Raw genomic sequence first — 18,892 nt, 5'->3', positions numbered from 1 at the left:
CTGTTCGCAAAAGGTGCGCTTTTGCGAAGAGGGCGCCACCGAATTTTGAGGACACTTTTTTAATTGGCTCAAAGAGAGAAGTGGCCCCTCTTGTTATGTAGACTCTTTGGTACCATCATTGTCGGAAACAATCCAAAATCAAACGATATGAGTATCGAATATCAAATATCTGTCTAAGCCACAGAATTCTACACTTAGCTATCTTTGGCTTAGTGTAGAATTCTGTGGTCTAAGCATACTCGTGTTCAACAAAGAGCATTCGCCAGTTGCAAAAGTTGTATCAAATATTTGGATAATAACAACAATTGGGATCTGCCAAGAGAGTAGATTTCAAGATGATTAACTCATTAGTCTCATACATTTGAGATACGGCTGTAATACAGAAATGGGCCTTAAAATGCCCTTCAGTCGTTCGTACCATTCCATTAAACTACATGTACATATCATCTGTTCGCAAAAGGTGCGCTTTTGCGAAGAGGGCGCCACCGAATTTTGAGGACACTTTTTTAATTGGCTCAAAGAGAGAAGTGGCCCCTCTTGTTATGCAGATTCTTTGATATTATGTATCTTTATGAGGCAAGTATCGAGTTCTCCTCGAAGTTTATTCAACTGCTGCGTTTACAATGCAAGCATTTACAGATTTTAAGCGCGGTGAGTCAAATTTCATTGGCTGATACAACCGGAAGCCAGCTGGTGATCAAAATATGAAAATATTGTGAATGGAAAGCATTCTTTTATTTGAAAGCGAAAGTTTAAAAGATTTTAGTTTTTAATTATTTTCTGACTTTTGTTTGTGTTAAAGCTGGGTACACTGGAACAAAGATCCAATACATCGGTCACAGAATCAAACAGTAGGTTTGTGTTTCGAAAACTGTCTCTGTCTTTAGATTATTATAGCCCAAGTCAAGGGGCGCTTGGCTAAAAACGTTGTCGGTCGTTGCCATCATGAACTTCCTCATCATGTTGTTCTCCTCACCTCAATCAGCAATAGATCTAGTATAGATCTAGAATCTAGATCTAGATCTAGGTCTAGGATCTAGATCTAGATTTAGTAGGACTTTAAACAACAACAAAAACAAAATAAAAAAAATTACTAAAAGTTCAAATGCTTGTTTTGTATAGGCTACCTCTGACTCTGAAGGCTTGTCAAGTGTGTATGGCTTCACAATATAAATCCCTTTGCTGGCCAGTTCACTGTTCCTTCATGATGATAGTTGGGCATTGATTTGGTCCAGTCAGTGGGGACTTGCAGTGTACAGCTGGTTAGATGTCTCTTGGTACATTCACAACATTCTCTACAGATTGACCAATAAGTACCTATTTGCTTCAAAGTGAACGGAGGTAAGGAGGGATCAGTATTACATTTAAAAAAGGGAGTGTATACAGACCCGGTAACCGGGAACAAAGTCACAAAAGTATACAGACCCGGTAGGGGAACTCTTTTGTGATTTCGGTAAGTTTCAGCGCCCTCTTGGCTCAGGGTAGACCTAAGTTCTTCTAGTAGATCTATGGCCTAGGCTAGGTTCTAGATCTAGACAGACAGACATAAATCCATCATCCATGGTCTAGTTTCGAGGCTAGCCTAGATCTAGATCTAAATTTAGACTAAATGAAGATTGCGGATGTCTTTTCGATGAACGATCGTTTTTCCTCCGTTTTGGAGTTGGAGGAATTACAATTTGAAGAAAAGAACAATGTCATAATTTCTCTCGAGCAGTCATCCTCTCTATTTCTCTCTCGCTCTGTTGCTCGCATTCTCTTTTTCTTTGTTTGTCTCTGTCTTTCTTTCTCCCCACCTATTTCCCACTAGATGTCTATATCTTTCTCTCGTTCCCTCCTGCCAACTGGGGCATGTCATACATTTTGCTAGCACTTCCCCCTGCTCTCTCTCTCTTTCTCTCTCTCTCTCTCTTTCTCTCTCTCTCTCTCTCTCTCTCTCTCTCTCTCTCTCTCTCTCTCTCTCTCTCTCTCTCTCACACACACACACAGGCACACACACTACCGGGTCTGGGCGCTGAAACTTTCCGAAATCACAAAAGAGTTCCCTTACCGGGTCTGTATACTTCGTGACTTTGTTCCCGGTTATCGGGTCTGTATACACTTCGTTTGAAAAATGTGATACAACCCTGCCAGAAACTTCTGGGAATCTTTTAACTCAGACTGTATGGTCAAGCCCCTTTTTAACAATGCCATGGCAACAATGTTTATAATATATATATCAAAACTAATACAAACCTTCACATTTTACATTGTATAAAACACACTATTTCTGTGTGCAAATTGTATTTTATCTCAGCCTGTGCTTCATGTTTATTATTTTATGATGTGATCAAACAAATCAAAGATTCAAATCCTCTGTAATGCAAAGGATTTTTTTCACATTGTTTCTCCTTAGGACGAAGGACGTGTTATTTCGGACTGGCAGGCCCACCAGAAAAATGTCGAGAGAGTCAAAGCTCAAGGGAAGGTAATGGAATTTTCTTCTCTTTAAAAGAATGGCTTCCACTATTTTTTTCTTTTCATTTGTTTGATCATTCTGGAAATTACCCTAAAAATAGGGGGGGGGGGGGAGAAGGAGGGACAGGCTTCAGATTGGTTACTCAATAAATTGGTTCACGCATTCCTCCTTCCTACCTGCCCACCCACCTCCTTCCTTCCTTCCTTCCCACCTTGCCGCCCTTCTATGGGAAATTATCAGAGCCACACACTTTTTTTTGGGGGGGGGGGGGTGAGTATCAAAACTGCACACTTTTTAACTATTTAATTGATACGATTTGATTGTTAGAGTTACCAACCAAAACCATCTAGTGATTTAATGTCCCTCTCTGCATTTTGCTGAACTTGAGACTTGAGATCAGCGAAAATATCAATTTGATATAATGTTTATCGTTGCATTAGATTTGTATATATATATTACTTTTGGCTATTGAATTGTCATGTTACAACTCACCACTGCCACTTATCTGCTTCTAAAGTAGTAAAAGCCATTTTTTGGCACACTCGCATCCCAATGGGGGAAAATTTTGTACACATTTCTTTGCAAGGCGAAAAAAATGTTGCTTATATCGTAAACCAGTATTATTTGACACGAACACACATGAATCAGTTTGTCAATTGACTTACTTGGAAAACAGTTTTCGTGACACATATTTGTATGGAAATAATGAGGAGTAATATTTGTTAAGGAGAATGTAACCGTATGGTATTGGCAATCAAATTGTATCTGTGTTGTTAAAAAGTGCTTGACTTAAATTGAACTTTAAAAAAATGAAAGTGCACGGCTCTTATGCTCTCCCCTTCCTACCTGCCTACCTACCCACACAAAACAGTCATCACAACATATAATATGGCATTTGCTTAGAAAGTCTAGATAAAAAAATAACAGCAGTAACAAAACTATCTTCTAAAATAATGACATTTTTTTTTTCTTGTTCTTGTGAAGATTCAATAAAAATGCTTAAATATATATTTTTCTCTCTCAGCAAAATTCCCCGTTACACAGGTTGGCAGAAGGCCACACCACAGGCATCCCAAGCCAGACTTGTCGCCACTGATTCTAAGATCACAAATAAGAAGGACAGGTCAGAAAGTTTCTAAGACCCATTTTTTGGCTGTTTTTGTTGTTTTAAAAAATTAAATAATCATATGCTCTTGTGACTTGAAATTTTTTGTATTTTTCTCCATCATCAGTACAATCTAGACAATTTGGGAGGTAGGCTGCTTTGACCCCTCCTGTTAGGGTCTAACCAGGCTGAATGGCTTTATGCGATTTAGATATATATACTTCCCCGCCCAGGAAGCAAATTAATGTCTTCTGTATGCAACAGCGAAGAGCAGAACCAGGAAACTACAGATGTTTGTCTCTTGAAACTTGTATCCATACATGGTTCCATGTGTGGAATGTTGGGTATGTGATACAATGGCTTGATTTATATGTCCCCCTGTGAATTGCCCAGTGGCACTGTTTTCTTTCCTAATTTTTTCACTTGCCCTTTTATCTATTTTTTGTCAGCAGTGCAGATATAACAATGGCAATCAGTGTATTGATGTATAATTGTGCCAATGAAGAGTCTTTGTCATACAATAATAAATTAATGAGAGTTTGATTCCTGGTTCTGTATAAAAGGCACTGTTCTCAGGAAGGTACACTATTGTTTCTATTGATCATCTGCAAGTGGGTAATAATAACAATAATAGTAAAAATAATAATAATAGATAGTTGTTAGTGCAAATTCCCGCTCAACAGCAATCTTTATGCGCTTTACAATCTATATTATTATCCCAGCAGATCAGATAGCATACTGAAACAATCTCAACTTCCTGGGAAGCATACAGTGCACACTGCTACTATATAGGCACTAAAACACCAACATACTGATAAGATCTTTTGCTGTTTGTGGCTGGGTACCCATTTTCACCTGGGGCCTCTCATTCCAAAGGTCCTGGGTTCGAATCCGAGTAGCAAAGGAGAAATTTGCTTCTCTAAAATTGTCTCCTTTCATCTCCTTTCCTGCTCTCTAGCAATGTTCTGTTGTCTGCTTTCGTCTCCACTTTCTGTCCCCACCCCCCTCACCTCCTTTACCCCCCTCCTCTGAGCCCTTGACTCTTTCTGCAGCCTTTCTACAGCTACTCCTTGGCTTCTCCTTACTGCTGTCTTTCAGCCACACCCCTGATTTTCTGGTATCAAAGATCTACACCTAGCCTTCTCGGACATGGGCAAAAAGTCTCGGAGGTCCTATGTGCAAGCTCCACACGTTAAAGTTGCCTTGGTGGTCTAAAATCGATAAGAGTAGGCTTCGGCCGCCACCCGGGCAAAATTCAAAATTTCCTACCAACTGAAAATGTTTAATGTGTCCCGCCCGCTCATATGACCTTATGAAGTTGCAAGCGCCGTAAAACACTTACCAAAAAAATACCACCAGGATGAAGTGAGGAAAATTTTTGTAAAGCAGGATTGGTGATTTTTTTGATTTTTAAAATAAAAATTTAAAAAAATCGATTTTTTGGATTTAAATCAAGATTTTTAAAATTTAAATCAGATTTTTTTTATTAAAAAAAAAATGTCGACACAGTTTGGGATTTTTGGTGGCTAAAAATATGTTCTTTTAGTTAATTTAAGCAACTGTAATTTTAGAAAGCCTTAATCTGTTATATAAGTGAATTATGGCTACAGACAAAAAATGAAGAAAATGTCAGTCTAAAAGGAAGGGGGGGGAGGGGGGGTAATTATGCATAGATAAACTTGCATTTTATTACAGTGTGTGTGTGTGCGCGCGCTTGTGTTTGTCTAAAAAGAAAAAGAAAATGCTAATTTCAATTATGAAAAAAAAAAGTAAATTGAATACTGTATTATTTTACTACTTACAGTGACAGGGGGGAAAGCAGACTTTTAAATTATTTTAGTCTACTAAACCTTATATCTGTTTTATAAAACCAAGGAAAGGAATTCTGAATGTTTAAAGATGTAAAAACAGAATACATTTTTAAAAAGTGATTTAAATCACTGAGTTTTATTTTTAAAATCAAGTTGAATTGAATTTTTAAAAAATCAACTGATTTAAATCAACCCAACCCTGGTTTTCAATTATGAAAAAAAAGTAAATTGAGAACTGTATTATTTTACAGTGACGGGGGAAAGCAGACTTTTAAGCATGATTATATTAGTCTACTAAACCTAGATATCTGTTTAATAAAACCAAGGAAAGGAATTCTGAATGTTTAAATATGTAAAAACTGAATACATTAAAAAAAAAAAGTGATTTAAATCTCTGATTTTTATTTTAAAAATCAAGTTGATTAAAGATTTTTTTAAATCAACTGATTTAAATCAACCCGGCTCTGATTTCAATTATAGGGAAAAAGTACATTGAATAATGTATTATTTTACAGTGAAAGGGTGGAAAGCAGACTTATAAGCATGATTATATTAGTCTACTAAACCTTATATCTGTTTTATGAAACCTAGGAAAGAATTCTGAGTGTTGAAATATGTAAAAACTGAATAAAAATAATTTAAAAAAAAGTGATTTAAATCACTGATTTTTATTTAAAAAATCAAGTTGATTTAAATAAAAAAAATCAACTGATTTAAATCAACCTGATTTAAATCAACCGAACCCTGGTGTAAAGTGCCTTTCCTAACTATACAATGTCGGGCCTGAGGTCCGTACCCACAGCCCCCTGATTACGAGTCTGGCAGCCTAACCACTAGACTGCCGACGCCACCACTTATTTACTTAAAAAGAAAAAGAGGAGACGGAATATGTGATCAATAGTATCATATGCGCCCAATAGATCACTATCACTTAGCTGCATATTCCTCTTGGGGGAACTTTATGGTAAGTGGAAAAGAACAAGTCAGCCTAGAGAGTTACTCGGAAGTTCTCTAAACCTTCAGGGGGACTCACAACAAGAAATCTGCCATTTTGCAAACACTAAATTTCTTTATTTTTCAGTACCTTTACGCTATCACTCCTATTTCGTTCTTAGAAATTTATACACCCTTTTTCATGTTTTATATCCGTTTTTACACAATTAATCTTTACAGCAGTTGCAAACTATACTATTTCTTTTTTAGATATATTGATTATTTTTAAAAAACATATTGCCAATGTCTGTTGTGCTCATGCATATTTGCATCAGATGCACTAATTGCATCAGATTGTTGGAGGTATAGTGTTTTATTACCATTATTTCATGCAATCTGTTCTCAGCAGAGAGTAGATATAGTAGATTATTTTGAACTATTTGCCACTGGTCAGACACAGCATGTCCTTGTTGCTTAGGTTGTAAGGGGTAATCATGTAGTTTCAAAGCTGTTTTAAAAAAGATAGGATGAATTGTGAGGTGAAAGGGAATTTTTTTTTTTTTCTCATGCTTTGTTCTCTGTCCTCTGCTTCAGGTCGGACGAAATCCCAAAATGCCGGAGACAGATACTGAAGGATGAAACTTTTGAGAAAGATATGAAAGGTACGCAGCTTTGTAGAATTTTGTATGAAAAAAATTCAATTTAATTTATACACATATTATGGAACTCATGGTTAAATCATGCACTGGCACCTATGCATGTGTCATTTTTGTTTTCTTCATTGATGAGACTATTATGTTTGTTCCTCACTAAAAGCATTCTTGCTGTGAATTAACTGACTTATCTTTCTGTTCTGATGTGAATTTTATTGGATCTTCTTTACCCCCAGCATACATTATTAATGTTTGTGGAGAGGCAGTAGTGCAAATTCTTGACTTGTCCTAAATTTCAAGACAAGAGGCAAGAGAGGGAATTGTCTTAGATTGAAAAAAAAATACCACAACGGTTTTGCTTAAAAAGATGCTAGCATACTTATGTATTGTATTCAAAATGACCTCGTTATCCAAGCACCCAAAATACGTCTTTCCAGTTTTGAGAGGTAGTGTAAACATTTTACATATCTGCCCTAGATATAAATTTGGATATTTGGAGGTAGCTTGAGAGATGGGGACAACTAGAAACAATGATTAGTTTTGAAAGAGTTTTGTATATATTTATGCGCATTTGTTTTTGATGAAGACCAAGTATCTTCAGTAGGGTATGTGGTTTTGTGTGTCATGGAATATTTTCCGGAATTACACTTTTTGGGGGTTTATTGCAGGTTTGAAATTTGAACCTGATGAAGAATCTTTAAAGAGTATCCTTAACAACCAAGGAATAAGGCCAGTCACTGATGAACGCAGGAATACTACATCAGCTTCGGTGAGTTGTTTGAGTGAAGTGGGAGGTTGGTGTAAGTGTTGGGGATATGAACGTTTCTAAAGTACCCTGAAGATTTTAACATCATTTATTTAGTAATATTCTGTTAATGATTTAATCTGTCATGCTTCGCTATTTTGTTTTACTGAATCTGCTTTTGAAAGTTTTAGAAAAAAACCGCAGCAGGATTATAATAAAGTTCATAGACAAGAAATTTGGTTGGGACCCATTGGGCAACATAGATTAGAAGAGTGTTCATACAGTTTTGTTAATATGTTATTTAAGGGGATTGAGAGTTGGTTGTGTTTCTGAGTAGACTGAGAGAAGATTCAAACTAATATGTGTTGGTATTGTGACAAAAAGTAGCCATTGCATGTGTGAATATTTTAGTTTGATGTGTACAGCTCAAGCTCTTTTTGGGGCTTGAAAGTTCTGTCAATTATTTTTTGAATGAAGTGGGTAGAGATGGTTAAGTTACTGTGTAGGTGTTTGGAGGGGGGATGTTTAAATGTTTTTCCTGTTGAATTACCTCCTTCTAGTGCTGCTATACTGCTTCAGGCTAAATTTTTAAATCTCCTGTCAAAATTTAGATAATTTAGAAGGCCATTGAAATAGTTCTTTCACAAAAAGTACACCAAAATTTGTCGCGAGTGTCTTCCCTGATTGAGGTCTAGAATGATGCTTGTGTTTTCTTTGAACCTGTGTGTGCCTTTTCTTCAGTGATTTTTATTGTTAATTATGAGTGAAGGATTAAGTGAGGTTTTATTGGCTTTTGGAGTAGAGTATGTTATATTAAGAATGAAAATGTTTGAAAATTCAGTTCATATGATTCATGGAAATATAAGATTTCATTAAAAAGTTAAAATTTGTGGAAGTGTAACTTCCTGATCCTGTATTACTTTTATGGTACAACATTTTAAGCTCTAAATTAGCTTAAAAAACACTCAAAGAAGTTTCTCCTCTCAACTAATTCATGTACAGGTAATGATGGACCGGATTCAGCCTGTTTTTTAATCTTTGTCAAAAATCACTATTTTTATTTATTCAGAATATGGTCTGATCTGTAGAAGAATGACCTGTATTGTATGAAGAGTTAAGTGAGTAAGCTGTGAAATGCGTGAAAATATTTCTGTTAAGGTTACGGTAGATCATTTGACCTTTATACAAATTTGATTTCTTCAGGTCTCTTGCTGTGGAAAAGTTCTTTTTGTTTCCTATGGTCTTTCATTATTACACTGATGAGTTTGTCATTAAGTGATATCCAGGTAGAGACAATGACATTGTATTACATTTTGCTGTCCTCACCAGGGACACAGATGTTCTGTGTACTACCAGCCGTCCTCGTCACGGATGTCGCTCATAGAGTCTCAGGCTGCGTTTAAGAAGAACATGCAACTTCACATGGAAGTGATGAGGAAGTTGAATATAGGTTTGTTGGTTTTTGTTATCTCGGATTAAAGAGAAGCACCTCTGGATGGCAAGGTTATTTATAGTACAGTAGTCTCCACCTAAGATCCCACCGCTTACGATCCTGGTTCGCTTAAGACCCTGCTGTTTTAAGAAAACAGAATCTCTGAAGGTCTACATTCGGCTGAGATCCCGCATTTCAGATCATAATTTGCGGAACAAAAACCCGGGCGGGCACAGCCGATCAAGCAAGAGTGAAAAGTTGAGATCAATAAACTGTCCGTCGCATCAAAATCAGCCACTATCGTGAATGTAATCACATACACGTAAAACTGGGTGAAGCAATACAATGTTTGCCCCCGACGGGATCACACCGGGGTGTGAACTGACTGGCGCGTTTGTTTTCCCCATGCATCGCATTCACACCTGAGCTCTCCACCTAAACTTACATCACTTGCTGGGTGGGTAGGGCATACACGTTTGTTCCAGGTGGGATCACATCGAACCGTGAACTCTTCCCTGACCATTGCAGTAGGCGTTGATTTGCAGCAGTTTTCTCAACGCCCGAATTTGCTAGACAGACTGAATTTTAATTGGTGTGTTCATGACGTAATGGTGTGTAACGACAAAGGCATTTGGGGAGGGGGGGGGGGACTCGATCAGAGATGGAAAGCTATAAATTTTCGACAGGTAAAGGAGAGGGCCAACTGAATAAGCGTAGATCTTGAGACTCAGGATAATAAGTGAAAATGGCACGCCTCACGGCACAATGTACTGTGATTGGCCATCAAGGTTAACCACTCTTTGCTCGCCATATGTCATAAACCCACCAAGGGGTCACGTCAGTTCATTTTAAGGTGGAGGGAGACCATTTTACTGATTGTAAGCCTTAAAATGGGTCCCCATAGATTCTTCCCTGGGATCGTCGGTTAAGATCCCGGTTCGCCTAAGATCCCGTATTTCTTTGCTCCCGAGCACCGGGATCTTAGGCGGAGACTACTGTATTGGAGAAAGACAACAGTGCTGACTGACATGACAAGAGTTCTAAGAGTGGGTGGTTGGTATGTGCTCTGGAGTGGTTTGCTCTTTCTTTCTCATCAATCATCTATCGTCTTTAGCTCTCTTTCTATTCTCTGTATGCTACTTTCTAGTAACACCTATAGTATTCCTCTCTTAAATGACCTTATTGTGTTGGAAGTACCATAAAGCTCATACTAAGACTTAAAACTTAAAATAGTAATAAGAAGAAAAGGAGGAGCTGCAATTCGTGTATACTTTACCAGCAGTACTGAATCAGAGAGGGTGCACTACAAGATGCCTCTCTACTCTTTTTGAGGTACCATTAAAAAAAGTGTCCTAAAAGTACCTGTGGCTACATCTATGGTGCTAAACATTTGATATTATTTTTAGGATTGACACGTCCTGTATACGAAAAGAAGAGCAAAGATGGTTCTAAGAGAACTTGCATTAACTGAGAAATGGAATAAAATGTTTTGACCAGAGTCTATGACGGCATTAGAAAAATGTGCGTCTATATTTGAGAATGCTGTTTCTAGAGAGTATATCATGCTGTACTGGTCAATGTTTGACTTCTTTAAGACTTCATAATCTCTCTTCCCTTCTCACCTTAGTAAATCTCACTTATCTTACTTTGGAAAGGAGAGCATTTGGGAGAGTGAATAAAGGTCAAATATACTTACCGGCAAAAGTAATGCGAATTCACATGACACAAGGAGAAGAGAGTAAATTGAAGCAATATTTTTATTTATTTAGAGAAACAGGTTTGGGGTGTCTCAAATTGCACAAAACAATGCTTGAGAGTTGGGGATTTGCTTGGGGTGTGCATCAGCGGTGCATAGAGTGGACCAAGCGATTGATTTGACAGTTTGGGACCTGCACCCACTCCTGAAGAATAGCAGCACCCAGTTGTGCAGCTGTCCGGGGTTTGGGCTGGAGTTGGTTGAGACGCCTCTGAAGGATGTCCCAAAAGTGTCCTATTGGGTTCACATCTGGTGATCGGGGTGGGTGAGGCATGGTGGGTATGTGTGTGTGTGTGTACTGTGTGTTGTTCTGCACCAGGAACTGCTGGGTAGCACGTGCTGTATGAGGCCGGGCCTTATCTGTCATCACGCTTTGACCTCCCCACGGGTCTCTCTCTCAGATGTTCTTGTCGGAGTTAGAGTAGCGTTTTCCGGGGCGGCGCCAAATTCGGACCTGTCTACTGTCAGGATCGATGCTGAAGCGACTCTCGTCACTGAAGATCACAGGCTGCCACTGTTGATAACGCCAGTTAACGTGGTTCTGAGCCCACTGGAAACGAGCTTGTTGATGATGGACGTTCAGGGGTGCTCTCTGCTCCGGACACCGACAACGTAGCCCCCTGGCCTCAAGTCAGCGGTGTCTGGTGCAGTCTGTCACAGCTCTACCGTGCGTTCCTATTGTGTTCTGGGCTGTCTCGGCGGCAGACAACCGTGAATCTCGGCGATGTTGACACATGACGAAGCGGTTTTGGGCAGCTCTTGTCAGTCGAGGTCTTCCGCTTCTTTGGAGATCTCATCGTGGAGCTGGTTTCCTGGAATCTGTTTTGCAGGTGGTAAATAGTGCTGGCATGCACTCCCAGGACTGTAGCCACCTGCTGAGGGCTCTCGCCTGCTTGCAGACTTCCAATAGTTCTTTCTCGGTTTTCCCCAGATAATCTTGGCATCTTGATAGTCAGACTATGCAACTCTCAATGAAGCATTTTAGGGCAGAGAATCTATAGGCCAGACCAACTTAACATGTAAGCAAAAATTCACGATTCAATTCATGTTTTCACTGCGTACCATTGAGAGGGTTGCTTTGTTGTATTATTTGATGCATAAGCGGCCAATGAGCGTGTTGTGTTCTTTAAATCCAGCCAATCCAATAACAAGAGCACATTGTGAATAGAGACAAATGAAAACAATTCATGAAAATGTTCTGTTTTGTTTTCTACACATGGTGGTACTTTTCGCTTTATTTATGCTGGTCAGTATATATCCAAGACAACCACCCATTGCTCAGAAGAAAAGTTGTCATCTTAGACAGATGGTCCTTTTGGACAATGTCATCATACAGTATGAAAAATGCAAAGGGGGAACCGGTCGTTTGAACAAGTGATTGTTTTGAACAGGTGGTCATAAGAGCAGGTTCAACTGTTTGTATTCAAAGTAGTTTATTCTTTTTTTATGGCAAATGTATATCTCATGTTGAATATCAAAATGAAAGTTCAAAGACTTTGTACTGACTTTTATGAGCCGATTTGGCGATGAGCAATTACCTTTTACTTTTTTCTTCTTCTTTTCCAGGAACACCAGCACCCAAGAAACAGCAAGATGCACAAAAGTCAGAGAATAGTGGTAGTACTCACAAGAGACCTTGCTCTGTGTACTTTTCCCTGAAGGCAAAGCTTGAAATGACACCCCCTACAAGGACTTCCAACAGTCTCCAAAACACTCCTAAAACCAATGATCGTAGAACGGGTTTCCCTAGAAACTGCCTCACGGAAATAAAGGAAAATGTGATCAGCAACAAATTGTCAGAAAGACTTTTAAGTGAAGAAAAGAAGCTGAGCTTGTGTGATAGACATAAGTCTGAACTGCATAGGTTCACACTCTGTGACAGACATTTGAATGAGCAGCAGAATCTCAGTATGAAGGACAGAGGGGCTGACAGTGTTACAGGGAAGATGAATAAAACTGAATCTGAGGGTGACACAACTACCGAAAAAATTCCTGGCAGTTCTGTTTTACGGAAAGATGTGGCAACTTCTCTCGCTCCTCTTAATGAGGAAAATGAATTTGCTGATGACAGGTCTACGCATGAAATACTCAATCCAGCTGTGGTTAGTATGAATGACGCGAGTGCCTCAAGCGTAACTCACCTAGTGTGGTCGAGCCAGAGAACAGTCTGTACGCCAACCAACTCTGTGTCGACTGTTATGGCCAACTCTGGTGATTTTTCTCGGGTCAGAGAGTACCCACATGGCTCTACATCTGCCTCAATGGTCTCTGGCACCCCCCACAGGCTTGACTTTGGGGAAGAAATGCCAGGGGCTGCGGCATCATCGTCTGCGAACGTTGCACAAAATGTGACGCCTCGCCAGAGAGTGCTGAATGGTACCGAGTGTGTGAACGGTGTGTGTAGGACTCCTGTTACTCGAGGCAATAGCTTAAACACAATCCATGGTCTCAGACGAGGGGCCGGTACTCCGACTTTCCAAGCCTGGACGCCTTCCCCTGCCCCAGCCCGCGTGACTAGCGTGTCAAAAGGAGGGATGGGAGGGCTGCCTGGACGAACGCCCGTACTCTCTTCCTGTCTGAAGAAAAAGGTGAATGAAACGACTTACTAGGGACAATACAACTGGGAGGGAGAGAGGTTTGGTGAAGATGAGTCATTTGTCTTCCGGGCACAGAGACATGTTTTAATACTGTATTGTCTTTTTAAATGAATCTGACAAAATCAATTTTGTGTCATTTAAAAAAAAAAGTTTTGAGAGAATTAGAGAAAAGATTCCCCAAATCAGGACCATGGCTTAGCTGCCCAATTTTTAAAAAGTAAAGACTTAGAAGAAGCAAAATTGTAGAAAGAATGAAATTGTATTGTAAGATATCCCTTGATGTTATCAAATAACAGCTTTATCTAGAATCCCCCAGAAAATGACCTTGGTGATTATGGAATGATGCTGACATCTGTTGAATAGTTGAATGTGAAAATTATATTGATGTGGGCTTCTTCTTTGAGATCAAGTGTTTATTTACAGAAGCTGATTTAGCCAAAATTTATTTATTCAAAAGGGTATGTTGTACGTGATTGCTTTGAACTAAAATAGGCAGGTACAGGTTGTTTTTGATTTACACCAATGTTTTGTGTGCAGCCTCTTTTTGCATTGCCTGGTCTGGCCCGCATGTTGATATCAAGTTTTCATAGATTGTACCAATGTCCTTGAACTTCTCACAAATGAACACCTTTATATATAGACATTTCGTCCTGTAGCACATTGATTTTATCCTGCTCTGTAATACAGTATTTTGTATGTGTTTTTCTTGAAAGAGAGATGCTGATGTTTGTAATACAAAGAACATAGGTCCATTAGTGATCCTTTCACTCCCTTTCTCTTTCCCTCTCTTACTCTTCCTCTCATTCTTTCTCTTTCTCTTATCACTCCCACTCTTTACAGTTTTAGTTACTAACATTTTATTACACAAGATGGTAAGAAAACTGAAAATATGCCTCTGCAAAAATATGTGATTTCAAGTTCTTTTTAAACATTACCAGGGAGTTTCTCATATCTGGGTGCATTGGGATTGTTTTAGAATACCATGTCACTATGGCCAAAAGTTATGCAAAGGATGATGATTTTGTTGCCTCAGTAACAATTGTATGTAATCTGAAAGATTTAAGTCTTCTCACATCTGTTGCTATTGTCAGAGAAAAAAACAGATTGATGTGTAACTTGTTTTTGCATTTGTCTTTCTTTCTCATCCATTATGTTAGTCTTTGCTCCTTGAAATCTTATCAGTGGTATACAGATTAGAGGGGCGATTAAATCTAGAAAATGAATTCCTTTCTAAACTGCGTAAAATCTTAAATGCAGCTCTCCCTTGATTTTGTCTCCAGGTTGGCCAGACGATACAGCAAGGGACACAATCCACCACAAAGAAGGTACATCAAATTTTTGTGTTGCTTTCCTTGTTTCTACTTTCTATTTTCCTTTCTGAGAAAAAAAAAATGTTGATATTGCAGAACTTCTGCCTGAGATCCCATTGCTTGGGAGCAAGGAAAATTAAAGATCCCAAGCAAACGGGATCTTACCCAAGGCACCAAGAAGAATCCATGGTGATTCATGGCAGACCCACAATCAGTGCAATGGTCTCCCCTTACTTTGAAATCTACTAGCGTGACCCCTGGGCAGGTCGACAGAGAGTGGTCAAACCTTGATTAGCAATCACAATGGCTAGAGGCATGACATTTTTACATATCCAGCTGTGATTCTCAAGATCTACAGTGATCCCATCTCCTCCCCTTCATCTGTACAAAATTTATAGCTTTCCATCTCTGACTGAATTCCCCCACTTCTGTTGTAACACACAATATTGTGTTGTGACTGCACCAATCAAAATTCTACCTGGCTAGCATATTTGGATGTAGAGTTTTAACCATCTTGTATAAGTATACTTACGACCTTAGAGCATGCATCAAAATAACATTGAGTGTGTATCTAACTTACGATTATTATTGTTTATATTGCTGCTCCTTTATATTATGCATGTGATTGTAAGCCTACTTGTGTGTGCACGTGTGTGTGTATGTGTGTGTGTGTGTGTGTACACGTGGAACGCCAAACCAATGTGCCAGGATCTGGATAATAAAGATGTTTCTTTTCTTATCTTATCTTAGTTGTAAGACAACAGCTGCAATGGTCAGGGAAAACGAAAGCACCGAAGAGTTCGCTGTTTAATGTGATCCAATCTTATGCCAACTTGTAGATCCTACCTACCCAGCGTGTAATGTAAGATCTGGTGGAGAATCAGATGCGAGTTCTGTGTATGGTGAAAACAAACTCATTAATGAGTTCACACCTCGATGTGATCTTGTTGGAAGCAAACAATGTACTGTTTCATGAAGGTATACAACAGAGCTATAATCACATTCTCGAGAGAGTGGATGGTCTGACGCAATGGGCGGTAAAGACCCAAATTATCACTGCTTGGTTGATCAGCTGTGCTCGCCTGGGTTTTTGTTTAATAAATTATGATTTGAAATACGGGATCTTAGCCGTATATAGTCCTTCAGAGTGGGATCTTAGGGTTGACTTATGTGTAGTAAAAAATTACGTTTTCTTAAAGCAGCGGGATCGGCAGTTAAGTCTTCTTAGGCAGAGACTACTATATTTTGAAAGTTTGTGTTTTTACCATGATTGTGAAAAAGACTGCATGGTTTATGATGTTCTTTTGTGAGTTCAGAATGATCAGGACATTTACAGTTTTGATCTTGAGATGTCAGTGGACTGATGAGCACCTTGAGCCAGCACTTCAGCAGTATTTTTCTTTAATGACGAACATATATAATAATTATATTTTAAAAAATTGGTTGCTGTTAGTTTAACTTTTTACATTGGTGGTATTCACTGAGGGCAAACAGTTTGTTTGATCGCAAGTTTAAGCGTAATATTTTGTTTCCCTACTTGATATTATTATTGTGTTTTGTTCAGTGCCTTATTTTGTTTTTCTCTTCTCTTAGAAACTGCGATGGTTAGACGTATCAAGCCAGTAGTTTACAGACAGGTGAGTTCCCCATGCTATGTTGATGTTGTATTTCGAATTGTGTTCTTGTTTCATAAATTGGAAGCTTGTTTTTTTTTCTTCTTCTTGATCGCATCACACTTGAAGTCCGATATCTATCATTTACTGGACTTTTGTGCTCAGTTCATCTGTCGAACTGTACAGCTTCTCGTGTAGTGTCACTGGGGTTGGCCACGTTTCCTACCTCAGGGCCAATTGAGTTATTTTGCCGTCAGTGATTTAAAAATATAAATCCATACACCTGTTGTACAGATACTGTATTTCTTTAAACTTTCTTTTTAAAAAATAATTTCTCAGTACGTTTTGTTGGACACAATGTTTTTTAGACTTTACTTCCAGTCGCACAGTCCTGAGTTTTTAATTTCTTAATGAGATTTTGTCCTTGTTTGATGTTTTATAAAAATGAAGCTGTAAATCTAGTTGGTAGATGGTGCTAGTCTTAAGTATTTTCTTAAGTTTGTAAACTTGGGCTCCACTAGTAAGGCCTACTTTTAAGTTTAAAAAAATTCTTTGTATGTTCTATTGGATATATATATCTTGACTTACCTTTTTCTTTTATGTGGCTGTTTGGTTTGATTGTTTGTCGATCAACTTCCGCTTTTCTTGTGAAATTGCTTCCTCAATCTTCTTTCTATCTTGTTTCTTTGTTGTATAATTTTTTTTTCATCTTTTCTTATATTGTTGCTGGTTGATGGGAGAAGATAGTTTGAGGGTACCCGTGGTGAGTCCTACTTTACTATTCCTCTTTTGTTTGTGTCTGTCTGTCTGTCTTTCTCCTTCTCTCCCCCCCCCCCCCCTCCACCTCAAAAGGACAGATTATTTTGTCGATGTTCTTCTCTTTCCTCAATCTCTGGGTGGATGGTTGGCGGATGTCCTGGTGTGGTTTGCTCCTGTTTTCCTCCTAGATCAAATGTCTATCGTCCTGTGGGGTGGTTGGAGGGCACCACTGATAGGTCCTACTTCTTTACTTTCCCTCTGTTGTTTGTGTTTGTCTTTCTTACTTTTACTTCTTCCCTTTTCCCAGTACTAAAAGACCATTATTGTGTCTTTTTGCTTCTTTTTACTCAAACAAGCACCTGTTGTCATCATCTCTCCTCCTTTTTCGTTGTATGTTACCCTCTAGTAATACCTTTAATCTTTGGCACTCATGTGACCTAATTGTGTTGCAAATGCAGTAAAACTTTCTAAAACCACTCAATCTCAAGAAGCAATACGGGTGCAAGCCCCCATTTGTTCATGTATATTCATGTTTGAGATCAGGATCACCTCTCTTTGTCTTTGATAGTAAAATAGGAAAACTGTAAGCTGACGATTGACAAGGATTGACCAGATGGTGGGTGGTTGACAGATGCTCTGGTGTGGTTTGCTCCTTCTTTCCTATGAAACATCTGTCGTCTTTATCTCTCTCCTTCTTTTTCATGTTTGTTTCTCTTTTGTAACACTTCTTATATAACGTTATTGTGTTTAAAGTGCTGTACGGTAAAACATGTACTGAAAAAAAAAATACTAGTTTTCTGTTAAAGTTAAAGTTTATGGCTGTCCTTGCAGAATGTTAGAGGCTTTGCACTGATTTACCGTAGAGAGATCAACAATTTCAGGTTCCTGTGAACAGAAGCTTTGGGAACCAGTCAAGAATACCTTTATTTGATACTTGAATTGGAATGTCGCTCCTGAGGGTAGGGTTCATTGGATTACAATGATTTTCTATTTGTATTAGAGGCAAACTTTGAAGCTTTTGTACTAATAGACAGGTGTGTGTGTGTGTGCGTGCGCATGGGTCAGGGAAAGGGGAGAAATATAAGTATGAGAGGGGTAGAGGGGTGGGGGAGGTGAGAGAGAGAGAGAGAGACACACACACGCACACACACACACACACACACACACACACACACCCACACACACAATCACAGACAGAGGAGGGGGAGGAGGAGAAAAGAAAAGGACATAGAGATAAAAGCGTCATAATTATTTTTGCTGACTGTCAATTTTGGATCGATCAGCTCTGGTACCGGTAAGGTTTTTTTGTTGGGTTTTTTTCTTCCTTACCTTTCTATCTATTCTCCCCATATTTTCTGAATGGGTAAAAAAAAACAAAGAAAACAACCTCAACACAGGCTGAAACATTCCTTCTTCGTTAATGCCTTTTTTTCCTGGAGACTTCTCCTACGGAGGGCATTAAAAGAAATTAAATTTGAGAGGGCATTAATGTGGTTTTCCTTCTATGAGGACTGCCACTCCAGGTAGCAGCCGAGGAGTTCATTACCTGCTTTCTCCTGTCGGCAAATATAGAACCGGCGTGGGAACGGAGCGGAATGACGAAGGGGGAGAGATTGCATGCACCTTCTTCTTGGGCTTTCTCTTTCTTTTTTTTCTCTCTCTGTCTGTCTGTCTGTCTGTCTGTCTGTCTGTCTCTCTCTCTCTCTCTCTCTCTCTCTCT

At 38.9% G+C, this 18,892-nt stretch overlaps 1 protein-coding gene across 6 annotated transcripts in view; it reads left to right on the top strand.

Moving 5' to 3' along the window:
• Positions 1-677: 677 nt before the first annotated feature.
• Positions 678-18,892, top strand: part of LOC101864310 — a 25,710-nt gene continuing 7,495 nt past the window's right edge. Inside the window, exons 1-10 of one of the 6 annotated variants that reach the window (XR_001184990.2) lie at positions 678-851; positions 2,396-2,467; positions 3,483-3,581; positions 6,902-6,969; positions 7,629-7,729; positions 9,035-9,155; positions 12,460-13,481; positions 14,748-14,815; positions 16,394-16,437; positions 18,054-18,131. Coding sequence is in view for 4 of the 6 variants with exons in the window: in XM_013084775.2 (XP_012940229.1) it covers positions 2,439-2,467; positions 3,483-3,581; positions 6,902-6,969; positions 7,629-7,729; positions 9,035-9,155; positions 12,460-13,481; positions 14,748-14,815; positions 16,394-16,409 (1,524 nt within the window). In the remaining 2 variants the exon portion in view is untranslated. Of the gene's footprint in view, positions 856-1,064; positions 1,342-2,395; positions 2,468-3,482; positions 3,582-6,901; positions 6,970-7,628; positions 7,730-9,034; positions 9,156-12,459; positions 13,482-14,747; positions 14,816-16,393; positions 16,438-18,053; positions 18,132-18,892 lie in introns of those variants that run through there. The other 5 variants (XR_001184991.2, XM_013084775.2, XM_013084774.2 and 2 more) reach the window with 5 other exon arrangements.

The sequence above is a fragment of the Aplysia californica genome, unplaced genomic scaffold (genome assembly GCF_000002075.1).
Source record: "Aplysia californica isolate F4 #8 unplaced genomic scaffold, AplCal3.0 scaffold00317, whole genome shotgun sequence".
NCBI lineage: Eukaryota > Metazoa > Mollusca > Gastropoda > Aplysiida > Aplysiidae > Aplysia > Aplysia californica.
Note: the sequence above shows the minus strand (reverse complement) of the source record. Positions and strands in the feature narration are given on the sequence as shown.